A 22,714-nucleotide genomic window follows, 5' to 3' on the forward strand; every position below is an offset into this window, starting at 1 on the left:
GAGCCGCCAAAGAAGTTGAGCACGAAGATGGCTTTCTATAAAGAGCATCTTCTCCACCTCACAGGAGATGGGTTTGTGATTCGATTCAACTACATGGACACACATATGTCTCATGGTTTGGGGTGTGCCATTGGTCGGATACGCACATCCTCACATCAGCTGGAGATTGAGACTAGTAGATGCAAAGGGATACCAGCAGACAACAGGATATGCCGCTTATGCCAGCTAGAGCCAAAGACAAAGCTACATTACATATGTCATTGCACGATGTACTATGAGATACGGGGCCGTTTCCACTGCTTATTCAAAGAGTGTTCCGGTCCTTTTTAGGGTCATGAGTTATGAGGATCAGAGATGTCTTGGGTTATATCTACTTGAGTTACATAGATATAGAGACACTTTACTGGGGAGAGCTAGAGAGACAATCCTAGAGATAGATTACAGATTTCTTTTCACTAGATATGGGACAGCCAAAGGAGCAGCCCCTTTGTGCAATCTAAAGCAAATCACTCTCTAAAAATAGAGAGGGGGGTCCTTGGAGGTAGGTATGGGACCCCATCTGGTGTAAGTCTTCTCTCTCTCTCTCTCCTTCACTCACATAATCTTCACTCACAGTATCATTCTCTCTCTCTCTCTCTCTCTCTCTCTCTCTCTCTCTCTCTCTCTCTCTCTCTCTCTTTTGGAAAAATCAGGGCTGTATATTATTCAGTACAATATAATCCCCAGCGGATGCCAAAATAGCCTATCACGTGGGGTGTACAAGCTGAATGAAAGGGTGAGAGCCACTATAGTGACAACTCGACTAGAACAATCTCATGGTGGTCTGTGTGATGAGTGGAGGAGAAACCACCGAGGGGGTCCATAATGCCATGTAATTTGTCCACCTGTAAGTGTGCAGAAGAGTGGAGATCGGGCCCAACGCCGAAGGAAGTCAAATCGACAAGCCTCGGCTGCTCTAGATGTACCTGAGGAAGAATCCCACTGCCAAATGAGGGTGTGAATGATGTCCAGCCAAATGGCAGTGAGGGTATCTGGAAGGAGCTGTGGAGCCGCACTGAGAATGTGAAGACAACGAGCTCTCCAGACATTCCATAGTGCAATGCTAGTGATGACTGAGAAGATTTCATCACGTGTCTGAGGATCCCCCTGCCAAGCAATCTGTGGTAACATATCCAAAGTCCCTCGCCGATAACCAGTCGAGGTAAGCATAAGAGCTGGATCTGTGTCTCAGCCCTCATAGAAAAGATGCGGTCCGGGCATCGGCATCAACCAGGAGACAGATCCGCAAGTGAGAAATCCATGCTGAACACCGGCTCTGCTAAGTAAAAAGCAAACTGCTAGCCACACTACGTGAGAAGACGAGCATGACCAAAGACAGTGTGCAGGTGACTCAGATAGTCGCAAAGGACAGCGAGGACATAACGGATCATGACCCATAGAAGCTAGCCAAGTCCCAACTGGAAGTCCTGCATGTGCAATCATCCACATGAAAAAAGAAATACGACGAGCCACATGTAAATCCCAGATGGCTGACCAAAATTGTTGTAGATAGGCATGGGAGAGACCTGAATGTAACCAGAAACGCATACGAGTGGGCTGCTCTGGGTGCTGTCTCATCAATGCTAATCTTCCAATTCTGACAGTGTACTTAAAGAATGATACATGTGCACCGGTGGGGTAAGAGTGAGGCCAATGCCACTCTCCTGGGTCCCAATAAAGCTGAGATAGGGCACGACCCTCCCACACCCAAAGCCTCCAAAGTGCAGCATCAGCGGAAGCGAAACGGGGGTCAACACAATGACGCTTCCTGCGGGAGCCAACTACTCATATGGCCTCCCATCGAGCGCCGGGGTAGACAAGGTGCGGAGAGGTGGTATCATATGTCAATCTAGCATGCATCCCCTGAGAGTAGTCAGTATCAACTGTGAACAGCATGGTGTCTAAACGAACTAATAAGAGAGTGCTCTGAGCAAAGAGGCCTTCCCAGCCACTATGTGGAGGCATCTGAACCGTGCCTCGCATGACTGCGTCCCAGTGTGAAGGAATGGCGGAGTCAATCTCAAGCAGTCTGTCTGTTACCCCGCGACCAATGTCATAATGTTCTGCCACAAAATCTGCATCCAGCATACGTGTCTCATGAAACAACCGCATAGAGGCAGCAGGGCCAGTGTCCCAAGCAACCCAATCAATGTGAGTCCTCTCTCCAAGCTAACGGGGTGGATTAACCGAAGAATCAAGAACTGCATCATTCCAAATGAGAGGCTGGCGCTCAATCTCCTCACGGCATGAGGGAGGTGAGCGTATGATAGCCCGTCGCATGGATACCCAAATCTGAAGGAGCGATCGCATGAAGGGTGAGAGAGTGCTGGTGCACAAGGGGGCATCCGTAAAGAGAAAATGATACCCTGTATGCCAAGTATGGCCATCTCTAGTGCCGAGGCGTGGAGTCGCTGTGGAAAGAGCGGCCTGAAGAAGCATCTTCCAAGGTTCTTGGCCGGGAAAAAGACCCCGAACAATAAGCTTGGTAAGAAGGGCGCGGCTCTGTAATTCTGGATCAATAATGCCAAGGCCGCCCGCTGACCTAGGACGAATAATCGTGGACCAGCGAACTCGAGCACGAGTATCAGTAGTCCCATCTGTGCCACTCCATAAAAAGTTCCGCACGAGTCTGCAGAGCTGAGCTATCACACCAGAATGTAGCATCCAACAAGAGGCCATATACCATACTGTAGCCAGAATGACCTGATTGGCGACCACTCTCTCTCTCTCTCTCTCTCTCTCTCTCTCTCTCTCTCTCTCTCTCTCTCTCTCTCTCTCTCTCTCTCTCTCTCTCTCTCTCTAGTCTATTGCACATCCCTCACATGAAGTAATAGGAATTCTCTCATGTAGTAAAAGGAACCTTGAGTACGCACTAAGCACTCATCTAGAGCATTCACGAGCAATCACTTCCACTGCACATTACAGTCTGCATATGCTTATTAGTCTATTGACGATGTTAGATATGTTTTCTTGCTCTTGCAAATTCAAACCATAATGTTGCGTTTTGAGTGAGATCCTAGTATGGTTAGCCTTGGCACCAAATAGTGTTTCTAAGGTTTTCCAAGCATCTAGGGCAGTTATGGCCTCATCTATTTAGTCAATGTACTCATCTTTGTAGCGCCGATAAAGTGTCGTGCTCTCTACAGTGGGTGCTCCTCAGTGCAATGTGCGTGACATCTCACTCAAAACAGAATGAAAACACAAGAAACAATAGATAACGGCAAATCAACACAGAGACACAGCAACAGACCAAAACATGTGAACTCAACTATCTCAAAGGAACCAGTACAGACTCTGGCGTGGCAGCACACTCAGCTCCAGCCCAAAACTCACGGGTACAATGGGGGTGTCGAGGCTCAGATGCGCAAGGATGGTGTGCAAGGATGGTGCAGACGTGCTGTGTGTATAGACTCTCTCTTCTAGATGACGACGCTGGACCATATATGAAGAAGAAGATTTGGATGACCCAATAGCTACTACTCATATGTACAACCATAAAGAGCCACCAACGGCTCATAAATGTCAGCCATCTAAGTCTTGTCTCCAAACTTAGCGATGGTGGTGACCTGGCCACGATGTCCACTAGACCACCGTCGTATCCCTGCCACGTGTCACTGCCCAGCCCAGAGAGTACGTCCAGTGTGAACCATACCATACCAACTGTACTAATTGTGTGTCCTGTGAAAGTGACACTGTAGCCCTGCTACAATCTTACACGTTGTATGATGAGACCACGTGCTTGCTCCGCCTTTGAGCATTACTTGCCCTAGCTTCGACTCCATGTCCCTCGACTACAGGGGGTTGAGGTTTCATTGCACTCCAAAGGTTTTTCCCTTTATCTTACTTTGCCAGTGTGGAAACCAGCACCAAAAAACATATCTAGCTTCTCCTTGCCCACGGTCGGTGAATGTGAGAAAGTGTGTGGGGGAAAGGTCTTAACAAAAGACTCTTTCTATTTCCCAACAAGTACACAGTGCACACCACCTCCTTCAAGCTAAGCCCTTCACAATAGTTATTGCATGATATAAGTAATACCTCTAACCTCTGAACAGAATTACATGCACATGTAAACACTTCAGAAGGGAGTGTGTCACTCCTTAAAGCCAAAGCAAAACAAAAATTGCTGTTATGGAAGAACGTACCTCTAGCTCTCACTACAGCATCTGTTGATGTTAATATGTCTCCCATTTCCATAACCTTCATCATTATCAAATTTAAGGATTTCAATAATGTAAAAGCAGCAGACCCTGTAACAAATCCTAGTTAAATGATGACTACTTGTAAAATTATACCAGACAATCAAGGACTTACTAATTGTGATAAAGACAGAACATTCTGACTGATGAGATCAGCAATAGCCTCACGACTAGCAATCTGCAGAGCACCAAAACGCTAGGCAAAACGTCTCTTATATACATTAAAACCATGTCAGATAAAAGACAGCAAGAGAGCAGAGAAAGAAATACAGAAAGTAAGAAAGAAATTGTATTAAGGCCAAAACAGACTATCCAACAAGTCTGTGTGCAAAGTTATCATGTCTCAACAAACATCAAATGGTTGCAAAGTTAGGCTAAATATAACGAGGTGACATGATTACCGTGATCCTCAGTGTGTGGGAAAGTGGGGACCTTAGATACCAAATGTGCAAATGTGCTGATACAGAGCTTAACTCTTAGGTGTACAATAACCCAGGTGGGATGTGACTGTGAGAAGGAGAACATCTAAAGTGTATCCCGTAGCTCCACCCCAAAATGCCATCAATATGCTCAAAAGCAAGATATCTCCCAAACTTTGAGCAGTTACTATGTGGCATATCAACTTGCCAGTATCTCGTCATACTATCATCAGTTTGTATCTAGTGAAGGTGAGGGGAATGTTGGCCAGAATCTCCTGGGTCCATTTTTGGTTGTTGCCACTCCTATACCAGCAATAATGAATGTTGGTGTAACAGACTTGGACACCCCAAGTCAAGAATCTAACGCAACACACGTGAGAGAAACTGAAAATAACTTAATCACAACTAAGAGAGACGACACGGCCCGGCGTAGTTCCGTGCCCAGAGGTATTGGCCCCAAAGTCTGGCGCCCCTTTGGTATTTATTTTTATATTAATTCTTGAGCAAAGTACCATGTCCAAGGATCCTCTCTCTCTGCTCAACGCTCCCAAGACAATCTGAGGGAGAAGGGGCCATATCAATTCTTATATAGGCTCTCAGAGCCTTCCAAAAGCAGTTACATGAAAAGTTACAAGTTCCAAAAGCATATCATCTTTCACACTAGCTCTGAAAGTGGCGAGCGTAAAATCCGCCGCAGATCGCGGGCGTCCGTAAAGCATGCCACGTCAACAGTCTATGCTCTTTGCAGGTGTCCGTACGGCCTGCCACGTCAGTAGCCTCCACACAAATTCCTTGTTTTTAATGTCATGTCCCCAAGGGCCCCATCGAACGGGACCCTATGAATTGGAACAACTTATAACTGTAAATTAATCGGTTTCCATTGGGATTCGTCCGCATGGACATGCCACATCATCACTTTGTGACATACCCCCCTCTTGAAAGAATTGTAATTGCCCTCAATTACGCATGCAAAATCAAACATAAGCCAAAAATTAGTTCAGTAGACACTGACTCTAAGCATTGACGCACTAGACAACACATATCCAACACTTGCACAAAGATGACAATCTTTGAACACACTACGTCCATTGAGGTATTGGATCATGATCAATCAGCAACGTATTTAGCAATCACATCTAGATCTATCCCAGATCTCCACAAATGTCTTGCTTGACTAATTTTTATTGCTATCATGTCCCTCTCATCTCTCCGGAATCACAAAGACCAAAATGCTGCAATCATTTCGTCTTTCAAACATGCACTCAAACACTACGCACATGAAAGAGCACAAGTATATCAGATTCATTTCGGGAATTCCCAATTTAAAGTACTTCTTTCATAAAGTCATTCAGCAGAATATTGTCAGCCCCATCAATAACCCTGAAATCCAAAGGAAGTTAGTGACTTTATTCCATCTAGGGAATCTGTGACAAAGGAGCGCAGTAATTCCCCTCTTCTGCAGTCCATCCTGCACCATATTCAACCCGCTCATCTCCGAGAACTCTTGGAATAGTCGAAGCTAGACCAAAAGCATCGAGGAAAGTTCCAAATCTGAGGAGTATCTGCTAGGTCCTCCTCCATCCACTTCGCATTCAATGCCAAATAGTTCTTAAACGAAGAACCACAGTATCACTTTACCTTTCACTTTTCTTTCCATGTGAGCCAGTATCTATTTTGTAACAAGAATCTCCTCGGTTTCTTCCACTTCAAGTTGCTCAGGCTCCTTGTCCACTGGCACATCACCTGGATCTAGGGAATTCTCTGATCTACCAGTTGATTCCCTTTTTCCTTTCTTTCCTTCTACCCTGGGACCTGGCCTCCCCTGTCCATCCTCCGATGAACTTGCATTTGGTTCCCTTAGTTCGTCAGAACCCATCTGATTCTCTAGAATCTTGTCATGAGCTGTCATGTAGTTCCCCCATTCTCTTCACTGACAGACTCTTGCCTTGTTAAGGTGGATACTATCCTGTCGATAGGATAAGTCAATGAGCCGGCATGCATTTTAAATCGTTGCTTAGCGTGTCCCATAAGTCTCTGAATAGAGTCAGACTTCTGGTTTAGACAATAATCACGAATCTCTTTTGGTAATCCAAAGCAAAACCGCTCAATCTGGTTTCTCAAAGGAATCTTCCGAAACGAAGATGATGGCAAATAAGTATCCCAAAACCTCTGACAGTAGTCATCAAATGTATCTTTCTTAGTCATTCTCAAGTGATGCAAGGCTGTGATGACATCTCTTTCATATTTATATGATGTCCAAGTTGACGTGAAAATTTTCTTGAATTTTAACCACGTCGCAGGTGCTTCTCTCCGTAACAACAGAGTGGACCACTATGTCTGTGTAATTCCTTTCAAGTAAGATGCCGTCCTTTTGCATCTTGGAGTGTTCTGTGAACGGACCTCTAGAGAAGGCGACGTCAAACTGTTGTACAAACTCAAGGGCTTGATGCGTGTCCTGGTAGCCTAAAAACATCTCAAACCTGACGGTCTGATCCACTTCCTTGAACTCCTTGGTCTTCTTGCTCATCTAGTCACTGTCAGAAGAGGACGAGCTCTCCTCCTCTGAATTGCTAGATGGCCTTCCATGCCTTCTAGAATTTTTATGCCTTTTCTCATCCTCTCTAGAACTAGAGGACGGTGAATTTTCAAAACTCTCTAAAGACGAAGAAAAATCTGAGTCATCCTCGAAACAAGTACGCTTCTTGGATTTGCTTGCCACCTTGAAACTCGACTTTTGGCCAAAATAACCGAGGAAATCCACCAATTTCCTCTTCTAGTTCATCTTCTGGTCAACAGCTCTGTCCAGTTCTTCTTGCGAGTATAGCTTCCGATTTTATACAGTCGCCTGTCCTTTCAGCCTTCCTCCTAACCTGAGAGGAGAATCAATGGCCTCACGCTATCTTAAGTGAATCTCATCAATCAGATAATCCTTCAGATGTTTCGCAAATCTCGGGTCTCTCGAGTACTTGATCAATCTTTTCACACACAAGTCAACCTGTAGTTGACGCTTGTACTCCACTCTGGCAAACTTCTCCGCCAAAAATTTGCCCACATGTTCATTCTTTTCTTCAGTTCCCGCGCCCGGATTTCAACTTTGCTTTGCCTCCCCCCTGAGAGGTTTTATCTCTGTCAGATTCTCCGCGAGAACCCATATGTAATATGAGGTTCTTTATGGCTACTCGCACACAATGGACTGCACTTTGGATCAACATGCCCTTGTTGGTTACCGGCTAGCCTTTGTTGCACCAACTCAGATGGGTGAACCAAACTGCAAACCAAATGGATGGTCGTAGAGCGAATGGCTGGATATGCAAACGTCGATGCCCACGAAGGTTACTAGCCAACTAATGTCGCCCCTACACGAGAAGATTGGGAGAGCAATTCCGAATGGGAGATGAAGATGGATATGTACTTTGGAATGCCCACGAACCATGGCAAGTCCTCTGTATGATGTCTCATGAAACCGCCTAGTAACTCCTCAGAGATAGAGGCTCTTCTTGGGGCTTCGACTAGATTGCCTTATCATGGAAGCTCTAGATAAATCCTCATCTCTGCAACGGATGTGGCTGCTGTGGCTACGAACGTAGGCTCACGATGCTTGCAGATTCCCACGGTGGTTGACTCGAATTGGAACTCTTTGGCTCCGGATTGATGGCTACCGATTGCTAAGAAGATGCAGATGGTGTGGATCCGATGTGCTGTTGTGTATAGATCAATGATGATGCAACACCTCTTTTGGAAAGCAAATGGGAGAATTGGTTGTTAAGACATGCCAAGACTCCAAACCTAATAGGCTGATTTGGCTGGTGCCTTCCTTTGTGATCATAGGCCACTAGCAAATCCTAATACTCGCAAGCAACATTTTCATGTTTCCAATGCATGTCTTCAATGATGCGATTTGTCATGTTGAAGAAGTTGTGACTATAATATCCATGCTAGGATTTCTTTACGTCGAGGTGGTCGAGGGAGCACGCCAGGTCAACTACCCTCTCGCAATAGCCCCCGGTATATAGTGTTTGCATTCAAGGCGCACGACGCGCAATGGCAGGTCTTGTAGTTGTCTGAGTGAGAGAAGCGTCCTTGGGCAAAATGCTACAACACACTCAAACACTAGAGAGAAAAAAATTCAAGAGATTAATGGAATAGTGTAAAATCACAAAGCTCTGCTACCGATGTGACGTGCAACGGAATTGAAATAGTGAAGATCTAGACTTCACGCTTCCACAAATCTTTACTTCTTCCTTGCGGCAATGACTGCTACTTAGCTTGAGAGATGGTTTCTTTTAGTTCCTTGAAGAGAGGGAACGAGAGAGAGAGGTATAGATGTGTAGAGGAAGAGAGAGAGGGAGAGGAGAGGAGAATGACACCCAATGGGATCCCAACCAACCCTCTCAAGGTCCCTCCACACCATTGCTGATGTGGTATTTACTTTTGATTGCGTAAATGAAATGTACACACATGCAATACCTGAAGTGCAGACTCTACTAACCGAATGGGGAATGTCGCCGCAGTAACTCTTCAAGATGAAGCACCTTCGGGGCTGATTTGATGCACCTTTGGATCCTTCTCAATATGGATTGCGGATGGCCACCATGGGGTAGATCTGGGGCTTATTTGCACTCCGGAGATGTGAGGAAACAAGGGCTGAAAGCTGGCTACAAAAACATAGATCTGGCTACAAAAACGCAGCTGATCCGTCGGGAAAAGCAGGGCTGAAAACGCAGATGATGATGATGCAAATGATGGACAGCAACACAAGCACTCGATGTAGCGAGCGAATAACCGAGATGAGGCTCAATGGGCTATCGAAGTACCGGACCGAATCTAGATGGTTGGCACTTGCAGATCTCATGCCCCTTTAGCAAGGGAAGGGCTGAAAACTGAAAACAATGGCTGATCTGCTGAGCTTCTGGTAGCTAGGGCTGGAATTGCAGATCGTTGGCTGATCTACTGCCAAAATGATAGGGGCTGATCTGGGAGCAAAAATGTTGGCAGGCTGTAGGTTCTGTAAAAGACTAGGGATAGTCTGCCGCTAGCGCCCCCAAATCTGATCTCAAATGCTTGGAGCTATGCTCCCTTTTGTCACGTGCACACCTAACCGTATGTGCACGTGGACAAGCTACTTCAATTCTAGGGTTCAGGTCAGCTTAGGAAGTGTTCTGGCACCATTATGAGCCTATGCGCAGGCCGTGCATGTCCAAGCACTTAGAGCAGTTGCATATCCTCTAGTTGCACACAGCATGATCAACAGCATGACGTTCAGTACCCATCATGAGCATTTTACAATGCATAGAACCCTTTTTCCCAAAACACACATTTTTCACTTATTATTTAATAAGTGACTTTTGTTGGAAAAGTGAGTAGGGCAAATTTTCCAAGGCACTATAAGAGAAACCTAGCGTAGCAATTTTTGGTAGAAGAGGCAAAAGAAGTTCCAGCAACTTGCAGTGTTCTCTCCTCAACAAGACCGATAGTAGACAGCATAGCATTTTCAGCCAACAGAAGCAGATAGTGTTTTGGAATGCAGTTTCCCTAGCGTTTTTGCTACAGATTCACCCTAGCGTTTTCATCAACAACAGATCCACCCTCGCGTTTTTCAATTTGCAGACCTAGCCTAGCGTTTGCAGATTCCGGCATCAGGTCAGTCTCAGCACTCCAGCGTTTTCAATTTTCAGCACTTAGCCACAACAGAGTCAGCCCTTAGCCTCGCACATCTCACCTACCCGCAACAGATCCTCGTCGTACCATCGAGTCGGTAAGTGTTTTCAGATTCAACCCGCTGTCCGCAGATTTCAGCATCTGCGTTTTCAACGCATCGTCATCGCGTCATCGCCATCGCCGTCCTCGCTGACACAGTGTCAGAGATCAAAAGAAAGTCAACGTTTTGCAGATTTCAACATTTCAGCCCTAGCGTTTTAATTTCAGCCCGTCCTCGTCGTCGTCGTCATTGTCGTCGACATCGTCGACAAGTCCATTGCATCTAGACCATTGTACCACATTTGTGCAATCTATAGCATAGACCTCTCTCGCCATAGGGTGGGGGCTCCTTGGAGGAGGGTTTGAGAACCGTCCAGTGTCGTATTCTTCTCTCTCTCTATCTCTCTCAGTCTCAGCACCTTCATTCACAATAGCATTCACTTTGTTTGTGATCATTGCATTCTCTCTGGAAAGGACAGAAGGCTCTCCCTTCCGTAAGTGAAAGGAACCCTTGAGCACAGTTCGGAGCACTCATCTTGAGCACTATCAACATTCACTTCCGCTGCACCTTACATTGGTATCAGCGCTTTGGTAGTGTTCTGTATCACGCAAGGAAAGAACCACAAGAAATTTTTGCTTGTTGTGGTCGTACGTAACCCAAGTCCACTTGAGCGTGTCGATTCCTAATCGTGTTTTTGAAGAGTGACAGGTAACCCAAGAAAGAAGGGCTTTTCCAGCCTTCCCTTGTTTCTCTTTTCACTCATTGAGAACGGACCGTGCACTTAGCAACCGGTCAATCGACATGAGAGCAGGACACAGAAGGGCAGGCACCGGCAGCAGAGCAGGTAGGCACACACAGGTTCCCAACGTTTTCTCAACAATTCAGCCCAGCGTTTTCAAGCATCAGCAAATCAGCGTTTTCAGGCCACAACCACCAGCGTTTTCAGTTTCCAGCCTTAGCCTCGCTAGAACCCGCAACGATCATTGCAGATCCTCGCCGTTTTTTGTCACAAACTGATGACGTGGCTGCCCCCCGGACACTACAACTGAAGACTGGCAGCAACGACACGTGGCAGACGGAACTGGCAGCAATGACACGTGGTAGCATACAGAATTCCGAAACTTGCGGCGCTTTTTACGTTGACAGTGCTTACGTGGCATTCCGTACGGAATCAACGCAAATTACGCTGGCTCATTTAGTGGGCAGATTTTGGGACAGTTGCTTTTAAATTAAAAGCTTTTGAGTTAATGCTTTTGGGGCTCTGCTTTTTGGCAACCCTTGTACTTATAAATAAGCAACCGGGGCTTCACTTCTCAGGGCATCTAGATGCAGAGTCTGAGAGTGAGCACCTACCCGCTCTCTTGTACTTTGAATACAAATTTATACAAAAAGAAATACCGAAAGGGGCGCCAGTCTTTGGGGCCAATACCTCTGGGCACGGAACTACGCCGGGCCGTGTCAATTTTGTGAATCTTTGTTGTGTCGCGGTAGAATCTTGTGTCGCGGTAGAATTTAGTGAACTGTTTTGAAGTGAATCTCTACTGTGTCGCAGTAGAATCTTCACTTGAGGTGTCCCAAGTTTGTTACAGTGGTATTAGAGCGCAGCCGATTTCTCTTCTACCGGGAAATTCGATCCTTTTCTCGCGACACTTATGGTTTCAACAAACATCAGTCGACTTCTTTTGCATTTGCGAATGCGGGAGAAGATCACGGAGAAGATTCTCATGAGCAATCAGAGGAAGAGTATGGCCCACCTCGGCCTACTCAATTCGAGATTCAAGAGATGGAATGTCAAAAATTGGTTGACGAAGCAACAAAGCAGATGATTAAAATTGTGAAGGATCCAAAAGTGTAAGGTGCAACGGAAGTGAATGTTGAACTTTGCTCAAGATAAGTGCTCCGAACTGTGCTCAAGGGTTCCTTTTACTTATTGGAAGGGAGAGCCTTCCGTACCCTTAATGAGAGTGCAAGTGATCACGAACAAAGTGAATAAACACTGTGCGTAGAGGTGCTGAGACTGAGAGATAGAGAGAGAAGAATACGACACCAACAAGTTATCAAGCCCTCCTCCGAAGGCCCTTCTCTCGATGGCGAGAGAAGTCTATGATATTGATTGCACAATCTGGTACAAGATGCCGATGCAAATCTATGTGATGCTATGTCGAGGTCGACTGTTAGGTGCAGCGGAATGAATGTTTGCGCTTTGCTCAAGATGAGTGCTCCGAACTGTGCTCAAGGTTCCTTTTAGTTCTTATGGAAGGGAGAGCCTTCCGTTCTTAATGGAAAGTGCTATGATCACAAACAAAGTGAATGGACACTGTGCCTGCAAGTGTATGAGACTGAGAGATACAGAGAGAAGAGAGATACGACACCAGAGACGTTGTAAAACCCTCCTCCAAAGGCCCCACTCTCGTCGGCGAGAGTGGTCTACTTATGATTGCACAAAGTGGTACAATGACGACGCAATGGACTGATGCAACTTAGGACTATGCCCATGACGACGACGACGACTCAAGGGTTGAAATCTGTGGTCTTCTATCTGCTGAACTTGGGGCTGTTTGGGTGGCTGAAAATCGCAGGTCTTGGGGCTGCAAAATCGCTGAGTTGCTGCGTTTTTTCTATTGCTGAATTTGCGTTTTTGTAGGGCTGAAATCTGAGGTTCTTCTGCAATTCTCCAAGGCTGAACCTGCTGCTATCTGTGAGGCTGAAAATGCTGAACTTCCTGCTGCAACAGATGGCTGAAAATGGAAAACGCTGGGCTGCTTGTAGCGTTAGTAAAAACGCTAGCAGGCTGGGACTGTGGCGATGATAGCAAGGCTAAATCGCCAGGCTAGGGGGACTGTAGGCGATGCCAAAACTGAAAACGCCAGGTTAGGAGTTGATGATGGCTACAAAACGCTAGGCTGAAATCTCGGCGATGAGGGTTGACCAAAACGCAAGGGGGTGTTGAGGGTACTGCGGGGTTCTTGTTGAGAAGATGCCTGTTGAGCGGGGAGCTCCTGCTGCCTCTTCTGCCATTTAGTGCTAACTTGGGTTTGCTTATATATTTTCTTACCCAGCATGCCCTACCTACTTTTGTTGGGAAGTCACTTAAAAATAATAAGTGAAAAATGTCAAAAATAGGGAAAATAGGCTAAATGCACTCGAAAATTCCCTTGACTAAATCTGATGGATTCTAAAGGGAATGCTTATGATCATGCGGTGTGCAACCACAGGATATGCATCTACACGAAGTGACTGGGCATGCACGGTCTACGAATAGACTCACAAAAGTGCCAGATCACTTCTAATCTAGACTGACTGGACTGACTGAACCCTGTTATGCTGTAGCTTGTCCACGGACACATAGGGTTGGATGTGTCACGTGACATCGACGGTGGTGCCGACGATGACGAGACCATGGCTAGAAACTGAATGTTGTGGACTGATTCTTGTCGCAAACAGTCGGGGCTGATCTGTATGCTTAGTGCCTTGCCGAAGACGCTGACTACGCTATCTCTGATGTCCTACAACGCTGAAGTGCTGTCCTTCCAAAAACGCTGGTCTACTGGTAATTTAAATCGCTGGCCATGCTGAAATTGCTGCTGCAAAAACGTTGTTTCTGCTGCTACAAAAACGCTGGATAATGTTGTCTATAGGCACTACCCTGTTGGTCCTGATGGTGCTGAATTACTGCTGCCAAAATGCTGTGCTGCTGATGCTATGCTGCTGCAGAAAACGCCAAGGGCAGGGGCTGAAAAACGCCAATGAATCCAGGCTGAAAACGCTGATGGTGTAGGCTGAAATCGCTGATGCTGCTTGGTGGAAAAACGCCAGCTTAGGTGGAAGGATCTTGCTTGAGAGAGAGAGGGAGGAACCTGCTGCACTTGTGCCTGTGTTCTCCTTGCTCTTTTGCCAAATTAGCCTAGTCCTAGGTTTGCTTATAATCCAGGCTGAAAACGCTGATGGTGTAGGCTGAAATCGCTGATGCTGCTTGGTGGAAAAACGCCAGCTTAGGTGGGGGGATCTTGCTTGAGAGAGAGAGAGAGAGGGAGGAACCTGCTGCACTTGTGCCTGTGTTCTCCTTGCTCTTCTGCCAAATTAGCCTAGTCCTAGGTTTGCTTATATATAACTTTAGCAAAATTGCCCTACCCAGTTCCCAACAAAAGTCATTTAATCAATAAGTGAAAAATGTCAAAAATAGGGAAAATAGGTTGTGTGCACTGGAAAATGCTCCTGATGGATTTTGATGGTAATGCTGATGATCATGCTGTGTGCAACCAGAGGATATGCATCTAATCTAAGTGCCTGGACATGCACGGTCTAAGAACAGACTCATAAAAGTGCCAGATCACTTCCTAGTCTAGACTGACTTGACTGAACTGAACCCTAGTCATGCTGTAGCTTGTCCACGGACACTTAGGGTTGGATGTGTCACGTGACAAAAAGTTGCCAAATTTTTGACTCAGCAATCCCTCGCAGAAGTACACCCGGTGCAAAAGGCCACAGAGCCACCCATCAAACCAGCAATCAAGAAACCTCCTTCTCCAAGGATGTTTACAGAGCAAGAATTACAAGAGGTAGTTCAGACACAGATTAGCCGGCTTTTGGACGCAAACAACAAATCCAAAAAGCATAAGAAAAAGCACAAGAAAGGAACTGACTTCCCGGGTTATTTGGGTCGTCAATCTTCTTTTGCATTGGCGAGAAAGCAGAAGAAGCGTGTACGATTTGAAGGACTACCTAGTTCTTCTTCTTCTTCTTATTCTTCTGACAGTTATTCTAGCTCTTTTGACTCGAGTAAAGAAGACAGAAAAGGGAAAAAGCGAAGCAAAAAGCAAAGCTTCGAAAAGGGCAAGAAAAAGGCAAAGAAGCCTAAATTTCACCCGGTTTCTGATGGTTCTACAAAGGACTCATCCTCAGACAGTTCGGACTCCGACGATCACATGTTTTAAGCAAAGAAGAAGCATTTTTATAAAGCCTACCAATATGATTTCCTCGAAGATTTAAGCAAGAAAGTAAGAGAATTCAAAGAAGGTGGACAGTCAATTAAGTTTGACTCTTTTTCTGGATTCCGAGATGCTCCGAGGGCTTTGGCCTTCGTACAGCAGTTTGACATAGCTTTCTCTGGAGGGCATTACTCAAAGCACTCCAAGATTTGGAGGGCTACATCTTTCTTCAAGGGAAATGCTCGATATGGTGGTCCACCCTTCTTTTATGAAAGGAAGCTCCGGTTAAATTGTTGAAATTCAAACGGCTTTTTATTTCTTCTTGGCTGACTGGGGAGTACGAACTAGATATACGAATTGCTTGGAATCATCTTCGGATGACCAAGGGAGATTCTATGGACGCTTATTGCGAGGATTTTGGAGCTCTTTTCTGCCAGCCTCTTCATTTAAGGTGGTCTTGTTTAAATAACAGATTGAGCGGTTTTGCTACGGACTTCCTACAGAGATCCGAGACTACTGCTTGGAACAAAAGTCAAATTCTATTCAAGAATTGATGGGTCATGCAAAATGGGGTTTTGCCATACATTCAGGCAATTTGACTTACCCCACTGATGAGATCCTGACTCAAAGAACCCAACAGACTTCTAATAATGAGAGTAGAAAGAGAAAGAGTTCCCAAGAAAAGAAAGACAAGGATTCACGACCTCAGCTCACTCTTCAAGAGAGGGCCAACTACATCAAAGAGGGGAAGTGTTTTGGATGCGGGAAACATGGGCACGTCTCCGCGAAGTGCCCTAAAAAGACACAGCAAGAACGGAATGAAGACAGGCCAGAGAGTTCGAGAACAACTAAGGAACGTGGCAGAAAAGGCAAGATGAAAGCGGGACTAGTTCCAGCTTGCATGGGTATTGACCCAAGCAGTTGATGAAAGTATATAACTTTGCCGAGCTTGGGGCAAAGTGAAAGATCAAGAAGGCCTTATTTTCTTTGATGGAGGAGCCAAGGCCAACTTCATATCACCTAAATTGGCGGCACGGCTCGAGATTACACCCGATCGGATGGGACCACAAGCAAAGGCAGTTCTAGCGGCACCTGGACGGGACATAGCCATTACACTTGTCATTGACAAACTTCGGTTGCATTGTCAGGGGTATTTGGGGCACGAGGACTTTTACATAATGCCCTTCAAAGGTTGTGATGTCCTCCTTGGAGTCCCTTGGTACCATAAGAACAACACCGTGGTCGATTATCAGGGGAAGAAAGCGACATTGACAAATGAAAAGGGCTGAAAATTTGTACTTGATGTGAAATTGAAGGGCGAGTCTATCCCTATTGTATCAGCTTCGGCCGTTTTGAAATTAATGAAATCCAGTCTGTTTGTTTACTCGATCTATTTGAAAGAGTTAAATGATGAACACAGGACAAATATGTCTGAACTTGATAAAGAACGCCAAGATTTTCTCCACTCATGCCGATTGCTTTTCTGAGGGCCTGCAAGGCAAGTTGCCACCATCTCGTCCTAAGGATCATACTATTGATCTAATGCCTGGAAGCACACCACCAAACCGGCCACCTTACCAAGTGAGCCGAGCCCAGAATGAAGAGATTATGAACCAAGTGAAAGACCTCTTGGAAAAGGGTCTTATCCAGCCGAGTACTTCACCCTACTGCTCTCCGGTGTTGTTGGTACGGATCTTGGAGAATGTGCATTGATTATAGAGCTCTCAATAAATTCACCATCAAGAACAGATTTCCGATTCCGAGAATCGATGATATTCTTGACCGACTACGGGGATCCTCTTGTTTCAGCAGGATCGATTTGAAAAGCGGATATCATCAGATCCAAATCGCGCCAAGAGATGTCTACAAGACAGTTTTCAGACCAGCTTCGGTTTATATGAATTTTTGGTGATGCCTTTTGGCCTTACCAATGCTCCAGCAACTTTTAACCGAATGATGGATAGGATTTTCAGAGAGTACATATCTTTTGTTGGCACTTTCTTTGATGACATTATAGTCTTCTCCAAGGATGAGACAGAACATAGACAACATCTGCTACAGGTCTTCCAAACATTGCGAGATCACAAGTTAGTAATCAATGCCAAGAAGAGTGAATTTTTCTTACCAGAGATACACTTTTTTAAACACATCGTCTCAGCAACAAGGGTACAGATGGACCCGGCCAAGATTGAGACTATACGTGATTGGCCCGATTTGAAGAATGTTCATGAAGTAAGAAGCTTATTGGGCTTATGTTCTTACTACCGGCAGTTCATTAGAAAATTTGCAGAGGTTGCTTCCCCTTTGCATATCTTGACACAAAAAGGAGTCCCTTTCTCGTGGGGACCCACAGAGGTGATTGCCTTTCAGACTTTGAAAGAGAAATTGACTGCGGGACCAGTTTTGACTTTGCCGGATTTGCAAAAGTCATTCGAAGTATATTGTGATGCTTGTGGTCGTAGTTTGGGTGCGGTCTTAATGCAAGAAGGCCACGTCATTGCCTATGAGAGCCAATTGTTTTCAAGGCCAAAATTGACAGCACAGATTTATGAGAAAGAGCTTTTGGCGGTCATCCATGCTCTTACTTAGTGGCGACATTACCTACTCGAAGCCGATTTTATGGTCTTCACTGATCATCAGAGTTTATGCTACTTCTCGTCACAGAAGCAGCTTTCGAAAAAGCAAATGTTAGACATTGTTACATTTTCAGTTCCAGATTGTCCATGTACACAGTAAATGCTTTGTCCCAGAAGCCGTTAGTCTTGGCTATTTCCGCAATTAACCATAGAAGCTTCGAGGACATGGTTGATCAGTACGCCACAGATCCACATTTTTCAGATTTATTCAGTCAAATACAGAATGGGGAGGTAGTAGCGGGATATTCCATACAGGATGGCTACTTGATGAAGAAAACGATGTTGTGCGTTACACAGCCGTTGAGGGAAAAGGTTCTAACCGAATGCCACTGTCCACCACTTACGGGTCACCACGGCATTGATACCACCTTGAAAGGTGTGGAGCGTTACTTCTTTTGGCCAAGACTCAAGAAGGATGTGAACGACTTTGTACGGAGTTGCTTGGTATGCCAGAAGGTCAAGTTTGACAAGCATAAAGCGTAGGGATTGTTACAGCCTTTATCCATTCCCACCCGCCCTTGGAAAAGTAATGCAATGGATTTTATTTTTGATCTCCCGAAGACACAAAGTGGGCACGATGGTATCTGGACTGTTATTGATAGATTTAGCAAGCAAGCTCCTTTCATTCCAGTGAAGAAAACAGTCAAGCCGAATCATTTAGCGAGACTCTTCATTGGCCAAATATTCAAATTACATGGCATGCCTGAGACAATCGTCTTTGACAAAGATCCCCAATTCACAAGTTTGTTTTGGAAGGCTATTTGAGAGAACATTGGCACACGATTGCAGTTCTCGTCGTCTTTCCACCCGCAGACAAATGGGCAATCTGAAATTGCAAATTCAGTCGTACTAGATTTATTGAAGTCTTACATTTCTAATCAAAAGACTCAATGGGAAAAGTTTTTGCCCTTGGTTGAATTTGCCTACAATAACACAATCCACTTTTCGATAGGGAAGGCACCATTTGAGATTATTGAAGGTGCTACGAAGGTTCCACACTTCCTAAGCACAAAAGATAAGATTTTTGAAGCCGACCAGTACACGAGGGACTTGGACACTGCTTTTGCAAAGGTCTGAGAGCCTGAGAAAGAAAAAGGGAAAGCAGCGGCTTTTTCCAAAACTTAGCATGAGATACTATGGACCTTTCCAGATAAAAGAAAAAATAAATGATGTCTCCTTTGGACTGAAGCTGCCCGATACTTGGAGAATTCACAATGCTTTTCATATGAGTCGCTTGAAGCCTTTTAAAGGCGATGTGCCCGATGATGATGGGAAGCCAGATGAGCAACCCGCAGTGGAGAAAAGCAAGGAGATACTCGTTCCAGAGCAGATATTGACACATAAAGATAGAAAGATTAAAGGTAAAGTGATTAGGCGGTTCTTGGTTAAATTCAAGAACTATCTTGCATTGGATGCGAAGTCGATGGAGGAGGAGGACCTAGCAGATACTCCTCGGATTGTGGAACTTTACCTTGAAGCATTCGGTTTAGCATAGTCTACTCCGATAAAACCCCGATTTCAGCATGGATGATCTAGTGCAGCGGGCTTGCACAAGAGGGGAGTCACTCCGCTCCTTTGTCAACAGATTATCGCGATTTTTTATATAGAGTCACTGATGTCCCTTTGGGTTTCAGAGATACTGCTGGGCTGACTGTATTCTATACTATGACTTTATGAACTGGAATTCCCAAAATATGAAAATGATATTGATTGATTTGTACTTGACTTGTTTGAGTACAGGAACTGAAAGATGAAATGATTGCAGCATTTCGGTCTCATAAATCTCTATAGAAATGATTGCAATATGGATTAGTTAATCGGGCATCTATGAGGTCCCGACTGGATCTAGATGCGATAACTAAATACGTTGCCAATTAATCATGGTCTGAGATTTGCAATGAATTTGAATGTGATTTGCCATGTGATGTCCTGTGATATCCGGTGATGTGACTGTCGATTGGTACATGTGCTAGATGTGTTGTGCCTAGTGCATCGGTACTAACAATCAGTGGCTGCTAAGACAGTTTATGGCCTCTATCTATTTTGCAGGCGAAATCGAGGACGATTACAATTCTTTTAAGAGGGGGGTATGTCACAAATTGATGACGTGGTTGGCCCCCGGACACTGCAACTCAAGACTGGCAGCAATGACACGTGGAAGACTGTACGGAACTGGCAGCAGTGACACGTAGCAATGTACGGAATTCCAAAAATTGCGGCGCTTTTTACGCTGACAATGTTGACATGGCATTCCGTACGGAATCAGTGCAAATTACACTGGCTGATTTAGTGGGCAGCTTTTGGGACACTTGCTTTTAAATTCAAAGCTTTTGAGTTAATGCTTTTGGGACTCTGCTTTTTGGCAACCCTTGTACTTATAAATAAGCAAGCCGGGCTTCACTTCTCAGGGCATTTGGACGTAGAGTCTGAGAGTGAGCACCTACCCGCTCTCTTGTACTTTGAATACAGATTAATACAAAAAGAAATACCGAAAGGGGCGCCAATCTTTGGGGCCAATGCCTCTGGGCACGAAACTACGCAGGGCCGTGTCAATTTTGTGAACTGTCTGCTGTGTCGCGGTAGAATCTTGACTTGGGGTGTCCAAGTTTGTTACAATTTTCCATCACGACCCATCAGCTTGGCGTTTTCAGATTTAGCAGAGATCAACCAGCATTTTGCACTTCCAGCCCAGATCAGCCAACGTTTTGCATTCTCAGCCTTGCACGACTCCAACGGTTTCACATCAGCCCCACAGTACCACAATAATAGCAGAACATCTAGCATTTTCAGATTTCATCATTGACCTTTTCGTTGTCGTCGAAATCATCATCATCGTCGACATAGTCGTCATCAAGTACCACAACATCTAGAAGCATTGTACCAGATTTTGTGCAATCGATAGTAGACCGCTCTCGCCATAGAGAGTGGGGCCTTCGGAGGAGGGTTTGACAACATTCTGGTGTCGTATTCTTCTCTATCTCTCAGTCTCAGCACCTTCATTCACAGTGTTTATCCACTTTGTTTGTGATCACTTGCACTCTCTCATTAAAGAACGGAAGACTCTCCCTTTCCTAAGTAAAAGGAACCTTGAGCACAGTTCGCAGCACTCATCTTGAGCGAAGTTCAACATTCACTTCCGTTGCACCTTACATTGATATCAGAGCTTTAGCACTGTTCTGTATCACTCAAGGAAAGAACGACAAGAATTTTTTTGCTTGTTGCGGTCGCACGTAACCCAAGTCCTCTTGGGCGTGTTGATTCCTAATCGTGTTTTTGAATGTATCACTCAAGGAAAGAACGACAAGAATTTTTTTGCTTGTTGCGGTCGCACGTAACCCAAGTCCTCTTGGGCGTGTTGATTCCTAATCCTGTTTTTGAAGAGTGACAGTAAACCCAAGAAAGAAGAACTTGTCCAACCTCCCCTTGTTTCTCTTTTCACTCATTGAGAGCGGACCGTGCACTTAGCGGCCGGCCAATCGACGTGAGGTGGAAAAAAGCAACCTTGGTGTGAGCTCAAGGCCGCCAAGGGGTGCGCCCGCGGAAAAGAGAAGAGCTCGGGTGAAGAGAAGATCCTTCTCTAACACAGATTGCAAGCTAAAGAAGAACCTCAAGACCCTCAAAAACCTCAAGAACCCAAGACCCACAAGAACCCAAGTTCCTCGTGAACTTAAGAACCTAAGACTTCAGTGGATGGTCATCACCCGAAGCGGAATGGATACTTCGCATGGAGGTGGTGAGCATGGGAGTGGCAAAGAAGAATTTTCCCCACCAGGAGGTTTTTCTGATTGTCCCCCTTCCCCATCTACGCAAAGGATTGCACTAACTCCTATGGAAGCTTTCGACAAAATGATGATGGACAGGAAGTTAGAACGCGAAGCAAGGAAGTTAGAACGCGAAGCACGAACAGTAGAAAGAATGGCAGAAATTGATCGTAAGTACCAAGAAAGAATGCCAACCATAGCACGCGAGAGCGAGCAAGCACGCTTGGAAGCCAAAGAAAGACAAGCCGAATTGGATCATGAGCGCGAAGTAAGAGAAGCAACATTTGATCGTGAGAACAAAAGCAAGAACAGCAATGAACGACCGACACATAAAAGAGATGTTGCGACTCTTTTCTCGAGTACAAGCACAGAAAGAGATTCGAGAAAAGGAGACTCTCTCCGTCTCTTCTTCTCCCAAGCATGACACACATGATTTGCATGATTATGATAAGCATGATGATTTGAATGAGAATGATAAGCATGATGATTTGAATGATAATGACAAGCATGATGATTTGCATGAAGATGATGTGATTGTGCACAAGGGTGATGGTTTAGTTGATGCTTTTTCTAGTGAAGCTAGCCTCATTGCAGATTCGATCAATCACGAAGAACCGATCTTGGCTCTCGAGTCGAGGTCTACAGAACCCCCTCAGAAAGAACTGAGCTTGGCTCTCGAGCCTAGGTCCAGAGAACCCCCACGGGAAGTATTATGTGTTCGAATGATTAGTCGGCAGGCATTGTTCGAGTGTTTCATTCGTGATCGTTTCCTGTATTTTAATCACCGTCCTTATGTGATCCCTTTTCATAGGCATGACATATTGTACGATGAGTACGATTCACTCATGAATGAGCACGGATGTATGCGGATTATTCATGAAAAGATGAAATGTTTGCACTCAAGGAATTCACATTCCATGTCTCTTCCTTGGCATGACACAGTATCAGAAAGAGCACAAGAAGGATTGAGCATCAAGCATAGGCATTTTCATTGTGATTTGCCACAATTGATTGACTTAGATCAGAAAGACAAGTTT

The 22,714-nt window shown here is 45.2% G+C and overlaps 1 protein-coding gene across 1 annotated transcript in view; it reads right to left on the reverse strand.

Moving 5' to 3' along the window:
* The window catches only part of MET18 (ARM repeat superfamily protein), a 157,398-nt gene that overhangs the window by 105,712 nt on the left and 28,972 nt on the right, over positions 1–22,714 (reverse strand). The window contains exons 2-3 of the mRNA XM_086512040.1: positions 4,351–4,413; positions 4,182–4,236 (exon numbers count right to left, since the gene is read on the reverse strand). Coding sequence (XP_086368166.1) covers positions 4,182–4,236; positions 4,351–4,413 — 118 coding nt within the window. The remainder of the gene's footprint in view (positions 1–4,181; positions 4,237–4,350; positions 4,414–22,714) is intronic.

This window comes from Adiantum capillus-veneris, chromosome 5 (genome assembly GCF_014529385.1).
Source record: "Adiantum capillus-veneris isolate H3 chromosome 5, ASM1452938v2, whole genome shotgun sequence".
Lineage (NCBI taxonomy): Eukaryota > Viridiplantae > Streptophyta > Polypodiopsida > Polypodiales > Pteridaceae > Adiantum > Adiantum capillus-veneris.